At 44.3% G+C, this 7002-nt stretch overlaps 1 protein-coding gene across 2 annotated transcripts in view; it reads right to left on the reverse strand.

The window, feature by feature from the left end:
- Positions 1-6446, reverse strand: part of FHOD1 (formin homology 2 domain containing 1) — a 64404-nt gene extending 57958 nt beyond the window's left edge. For both annotated transcript variants that reach the window (XM_048515927.1, XM_048515926.1), the window contains exon 1: positions 6166-6446. In XM_048515927.1, the coding sequence (XP_048371884.1) occupies positions 6166-6360 (195 nt within the window). In that variant the 5' untranslated portion in view covers positions 6361-6446. The remainder of the gene's footprint in view (positions 1-6165) is intronic.
- Between the last annotated feature and the right edge of the window lie 556 nt (positions 6447-7002).

Genomic DNA, 7002 nt, shown 5'->3' on the forward strand with positions numbered 1-7002 from the left:
AAGTGCTCTGACTAAAAAGATACTGTTTAAGCTTACTAGCAATACCAAAACTGTAACAAACGATGAGCTGTGAATGTAACCGTGTTTATGTGATACTTTGTTGATATACATATATACAGTATATGTTTTCTCTCTCAGTTAAAGCAAAGTTCTCCTTATGTTTATGAACTTCTGAGGTAAAACGGCTGGTCTTTTGAGAGATAACTATTCTAACGTGCCGCACAATCCACATTTCTGCTCCTTACTCTGCATGACAGGATTATAATATAGCTGTTGCCCTTCACAAATAACGAGTAAAAGTGGATGGTGGGTAGAATAATGCCAGATCATCCCAGAAAGATGCCATTTTCAGGATTAGGAGCTAGAACAGTGGTTCTCAACCTTCCTAATGCCATGACCCTTTAATACAGTTCCTCATGTTGTGGTGACCCCCAACCCTAACATTTATCCATTTTACAGATGGAGAACACTGATGCAGAGTCTTAGGCGACCACTGTGAAAGGGTCGTTCGACCCCCAAAGGGGTCCCGACCCACAGGTTGAGAACCACTGAGCTAGAAATATCTCTAAGAACACAAAGGAGGAAGGTTAACTAAACTGTGTGACTGAGCAGCAGGCATCAGTGTAAGTTACATCTGTGTAGGGTAGCTCATATTTCCATAAAACTGCAGTATGGTCAATATCTTGACCAGTGCTGAAGTTCGAAGTTAGACTGTGAAAGAATTTAAAAAAAAACATGTGTCCCAAAATGATTAAGTACTTATCTGATTTCCTGAAACTTTTCAACCTGATCTCACAGATTCCTGCATATTTTGCTTTTTGCAGCTATCAGCCCAGGAGTTTATCTCTGGAGCTGTCCAGGAGACCTCACCTCCTGCTGAGATCATTGCGCAAGAGAGGAAAAGACGCTCCAGGACTGTGTTCTAGTCTGTTGCAAGACTTTTTGAAAACAAGGTAAAAGTTGTTTCTCAAATATTTCCCAGCAGAAAAATGTTGGGCGTGTGTGAAGCACCGTCAAGTCACAGCTAAGTTATGATGACCCCATATGGTTTTCAAGGCAAGAGATGCTCAGAAATGGCTTGAAATTGCCTTTTTCTGCATCACAGCTCTGGACTTCTTTGGTGGCCTCCTATTCAGGTACCAACCAAGGGTGACTTTGCTTAGCTTCAAAGATCTGACAAGATCAGATTAGCCTGGGCTGTCCTTGTCAAGCCAAAACATTGGGTATCCTAAGCAAAGCTAGTATATACACCAACATCTTTGCACACAAACTCCAGGTCACAAAGTGCTCAGGACAGAGAAGCCACCAGATGCTAGGATGGCTCTTTAGACCTGCATGAACAAATCAAGGCTGTCAACAAGAGGCAAAAGACCAGACAAAAAATCAGCCATCCCCATCCAGGGTCAACATACCCACAAACTGGCAACACAGGAGATCTCTTTAGAACAATTTCAGAGATAAACACACGTGCACTCAACCACAATGATAGAAGGTTACTGAATATGGTGAGCTTTAACTGCATGCAATCTTACTAGGGATATCCCTCAATAAAAGCATTTAAGACCCCACAGACTGGTTTTTGGAGCAGTGCCCAAAGCTGAACTTAATTAATCTGCATTCCAGGAGCCGACCCCTCAGTAAGTTTTACAAACAAAGAGGACCACTTGGCTTCACATCTGTCAATCTTGAGGGAAGAAAATTAAGTGCAACTTATACTCTGCATTTCAGAATAGCAAAAGTTTGCCAACAGGGAATCTGCTTGAGTTTGGCGGTCTTAGCAAGGCATTTGCTCTCATAAGGAAATAGAAATTAAACTTGGGATCTCTGTTTGTTATGATTCTCTCTATCCATCATAATTCTTCTAGAATTATGAACACTGCTTAGTTTTAAAATAGTATCTAAATACTAGTGGTGGGGAAGGTCAGTCAGTGCAGCAAAATGTAATTCTGGTTCCCATCTGTCTGTTTTAATCCTACACTTCCTCCTAGGGGCTCTGGATGGTTTACTTTAGGGGTGGCCAACCTATGATATTCCAGATGTTCACAGACTACAGTTACCATCAGCCCCTGCCTGGCAGATTGACCACCCCTAGTTTACTTGGTTCTCTCCCCCCTGCATTTTATCCTCACAACAACCCTGTGGGTAGGTTCAGCTGAGGAAGAATTACTAGCCCAAGGTCCCCCAGGAAGCTTCTATGGCTGATTGGAGTGATAATTTGAACCTACATCACTCTGTCCTAGTGCAATGCTCACTCTGGTTCTGAAGAATGAAGAATTAATTTGTTTCTCAATATTTCCTGCTGGGGAATATTTGAGAAACAACTGAATTTTCTCCTCTGATCAAATCTGAAGAATGAAGAATCAACAGCTAACTCTGGTTCTGAAGAATGGAGAGACCTCAAAAGATACATATTTTAGCAGTCCTTGTACTATAGCCTGTGACCATGAGGCATAGTTATCAGTTGCAATTCTGCCGGCCCTTTAAAGTGAGGCTTATTTATTAATTTCATTTAAAACATTCTTATGTCATCTTTCCACTCAATTCAGGGCCCCCAAGGCAGCAAACATTAAGACAAAATGCACTTGTGGGAAAAGCCACTAACACAGCGCTTGGTTTGAACATGTTTGTAAACAAAGGAAGTCAGTCTGGGCACAGTGTTCTCCCCCAGATTGCTCATATCAAGGACAGGCACAAAGTTAACCTAGGCCCTGACCCAAACCACGGTGGAGTTGAGACCATTCTAAATTTAGCATCACATGGAACAGCTGCTTCCTCCCAGACAACGCAATCAGGGTTGGAAGGGAAACTGGCTCATCCCCAGAAAGACCAAGACTCACTCCAAAAGATCTCCCAGAAGTTTCTAGTAAACAAAGCTGGTTTCCAAAGTGCTAGCTGTAACCACAATCTTCCTTGTTCCAGTTTTACCTTCTGAACTCTTCCCAAACTAGGCCTTTTACACAACTTTTTACTTATCTACCTAGTGCATTTTAAAAAACCCCACCCTTCTTCCAAACAGCTTGGGGTGGTGTACATCTATTAGTCTACCATCACAATTCTATCCTGCCTTTCCTTGTGCAGCTTATTGTAGTATACGTGGCTGTCCCTTCCCCCTTTTATTCCCACATCAACACTGTGGGGTAGGCAAGACAGAGAGTGTGATAGCCCCAAGGTCAGCCCGCACACTTTATGCCAGAGGGAGGATTCAAACCCAGGACTCCAAAATCCTAGTATGACAATCTAATTGATATACCACATTAGCTCTCATTAGTCAGTGAAAGAAACATGACTGCTGTTTCATGGCAGTAAAATTTCTTCTCAAGCACTCTTCTGCCAAAACTTATTTCCTCTTCCAGATGTGACCAACACCCTGGTCATTTACTTGTGATGGATCCCATGAGCTTCCCATGATTTATGTATCTACTTTACCTGTTTAGTGTGGACAGTAAATAATTTGGCAAATACCTCACTAAAGGGAAAAGTGGATAGAATGTTTAATTCTAGAGGTACACCAAAAACAGCATTAATTTCAATATTTAAAGGATATATTCCAACTGGTCTAAGTGGCGAAGGCATATTATCAGATGAATTGGCTGAAGCATCTCACATTTACTGTAGCTGAATGAATTTTCGCCTCTGATCAAATCTTGTTTTGTTCTCTAAGTTTTAATACTTTGCATATTCCACCCCGAGTTACTTGTTAAATTTGCCTCGCCATCTCATGGCTTCCTGTGCTAGATTAGATCTTCATTCTATCCAAATTCTCACGTCTATGCTAGGTGAACTCTTATGACTGGATCTTGTTTTATTTATAATTTACAATCTGCTTTTCCTGCTGAGATTTGAGGATTAAAAAAACATAAAAACGATGCAAACAGACGGCACAGGACATTGAGTAAATAACAGGACTAAGATTACAAAATTTAGGAAGCAACACAGACAAAGAGATCGGTCTAAGACATGACATGCCATAAAACAATGCAGAAAATGGATTGCAAAGGTAGAAGAAAATGGCATCAAAAGCACAAATGATACACACAATAAATAGGGCAACTGACTAAAATCCTGTTCCATTAGAAAAGTGTCTTCCTTGAATATCCTTTTGTGCTATAGCATTGTTTCCTTTCATAAAAGTGCCCTCCTGAACATCTTGCACATTCTACAGAAGGATGGAAGTGTGGAAGTCTGTTTATAACATCTCCCACTCGTCTTCCGCTGGATATCCAAGCCAGATCAATTGTGTACATTTCTAAGCCTCCACAGCAGTGAGCTCTGACTCACAAAAGCTCATGCAAAAAAAAATTTGGTTCATTTTTAAGAGGCTGCTGAACCTCAGACTCAGGGCAACTCTTAAGACATTCTGCAATCAGCTCACTCCCATGGGCTGGTACAAGATATAACCCAATAGCTGGCGCTCAAAACTCCCAAAATAATAGTTGCTTATTTTGGACCAGGAATTAGTGCAATTTTTGAGACTCCCCAAAGATCTTCATCAGTCTAGATGTTAAGGAACAAAGGAAAGAGCGGGCTAAAAGAAGAGAACTGGTTTGTTTTATGTCCCGATGAAGTATTCTATGGAACTCAAAAATGTTGTGCTCGTTCTTTTGTGATGTTTTGATTGGCACTAGACTGCGACTATTTATGGAAGATTGCAGCGGACCAGCATACAAACATTGCCTAGTTTGGCTGATGCTCAACAGGTCAGGCTCTCTAAATGCTCAGCACAAATCGAGCAACTGCTGATTCCGATTCTCAATAAAGAACAAGCCATTCTGTAAAGGCTTCAGGTGCCACTGGGCACGGAAAATCCGTAAGGATGTTTGCTGGGAAGCTGCTCATAATTTCCCAAAGGGATGCTTCATCTTAGCATGGGAAGTCAACACACACCCAGCCATAATTTGATTCATGATGTGGGCGAGGGACTGACACATTTTGTGCTTCTCTGGCCCTGCCTGCCCCAATCTTCCACCCAGGGAGGCCTGAACTTTAAGGCCAAGAGAATCCCCAAAGGAGCACCTATGCTTAAACTGCAGCAGCTCAAAGCATTTAGACATGTAGCCCTTGCAAAATGAACATGCTCATTCTTAATGGGGGCAAGTCTTGAAAGGAGGCATTTAGGGTTTCCTCCCCACAGCTCCTGACAGTCAACAGAAGAGAATAGTTTTATATTGCAGTGCCCTAACCATGAAACAAACCAGTTCTCTCTCCCAGGCCCTTAAAAAAGGAATACTAATATTAAGAAATTGGCTGACAGCCATTAGTCATAGGGATCTTGGTGACTGTATGACAGAGGAGTGCACGTTGTATGCACAAATCAAAAATATAAACACATAAATAGAGTTGCTTTCTCTGGACTGTTGTTTTTAGATCCTGCTCTTATACTTGCAGCTGTGTGTGTGTATGGGGGGCGGGGGCATTTGATGCATACTTGACAGATTGTTAAAAAGTCTAATGCATTTACTGTGGCTGCAGTTTCCATGAGGCATGTACCTGTGCCATAGCAAATCCACTAGCCCTTCAGGTACCGGATGGAGTATAACCAACAAAAAGGCCCAGGAACATACTCCGCATATACTCTGCAACCCTCACTCCAGAAGGAAAAAGAGGATGGCCTGCTCTCTGCACAGGCTCAAGGGCTCCCTCACTCCCAGACAATAAGGGCTGTTTCTGTGGAATACAGTGCCTCGGAGTGGGGTGAAGTCTCCTTCTTTGGAGGTTTTTAAACAGAGGCATCCGTCAAGGGTGCTTTGATCGTGGGTTCCTGCTTGACATGGGGTTGAACTGGATGACCCTTGTGGTCTCTTCCAACTCTATGATTCCATAAAGCAAAAAAAAAAAAAAAAGGATGGAAGAATCACTTGCACACGCTCAGGAGCAACAGGTCTCACTTGAGAAAAAAAGAGATGTCCGGAGCTCCAAACAGAGCCAAAAACAGAAGAAAGATAAAGGTACCCCCTCCACTTTGCTTGTGTTGAAAGAAAGAAAGAAAGAAAGAAAGAAAGAAAGAAAGAAAGAAAGAAAGAAAGAAAGAAAGAAAGAAAGAAAGAAAGAAAGAAAGAAAGAAAGACTTTTCCCCCGGCGCTCTGCACGTGCTCAAGAAGCCGCCGGTCCCCGCTCTCTACCCTCCAGGCCCTGCCCTTGGTGGCTGCCCCGTCCCGCGTCTCTCACCGGCAAAGGCGCGGCCAGTAAGCGGTGCATGGCCGGCAGCTGGGCGGCGAGGGGGAGCGCTTCCAGCACGGGCTGCACGGGCGCCCGCCGCGGCTCCGGGAAGGCGGCGCACGAAAAAGGGTCCGAGTCCTCCAGGAACTGCAGCCGGCAGAGCACCGAGCCCGGCGCCGCCTCCATGCCTGGAGGCTCCCCCATAGCGGCGGCGGGGCCAGCAGCGGCACCGCCGGCTGATCAGCCAAGCGAAAGCGGCCGCACTAGGGAGCCCCGGCGAGGGGAAGGGAAAGGGGAAGCGCCGCGGCCAAAGAGAAGCGGTCAGGGCGAGTTACAACACTTCCGGCTCTCCTTCGCAGCCTTTGGTCTGTTAGGCGGTCGGAGCGCTCGTCCGAAATGAGCAGCGGACGGGAGGAACTTTAGTAACACGCGAGTGGGAGGGAGCAAAATGGTAGGAGTGACGGAAGGCACCCCTTGAGTTTTGGAACTGCTCGGCTCGGTTGGAAGACTCCCCGCACGTAGAAAGCAAGCACCGCAGCGCTCGATGGAAAAGCAGAGAGAGAACTTGGAACCGTCCCGCTTGCTGCGCTGTTTCCAAGGAGATGAGATTTATTGTTATTATATACAAAAGAGCCCCCTGTGGTGCACGTTTGCTTGCTATAGAAGGCACTGAACACTTAGGAGCCCTTTTTTGTGCTTAAAAAAGAGGATCGGATTGATTGTAATGAAAGGGAGTGTTTTTTTAAAAAAAACTGCTCTCTTCTAAGCTACTGGGTTTATATTGACCTAACCATGAAATCCCTCCCCTAGGCCCTTAAAAAAGGGATAGGAATATTAAGGAGTTGG

Source organism: Sphaerodactylus townsendi, linkage group LG14 (assembly GCF_021028975.2).
Source record: "Sphaerodactylus townsendi isolate TG3544 linkage group LG14, MPM_Stown_v2.3, whole genome shotgun sequence".
Lineage (NCBI taxonomy): Eukaryota > Metazoa > Chordata > Lepidosauria > Squamata > Sphaerodactylidae > Sphaerodactylus > Sphaerodactylus townsendi.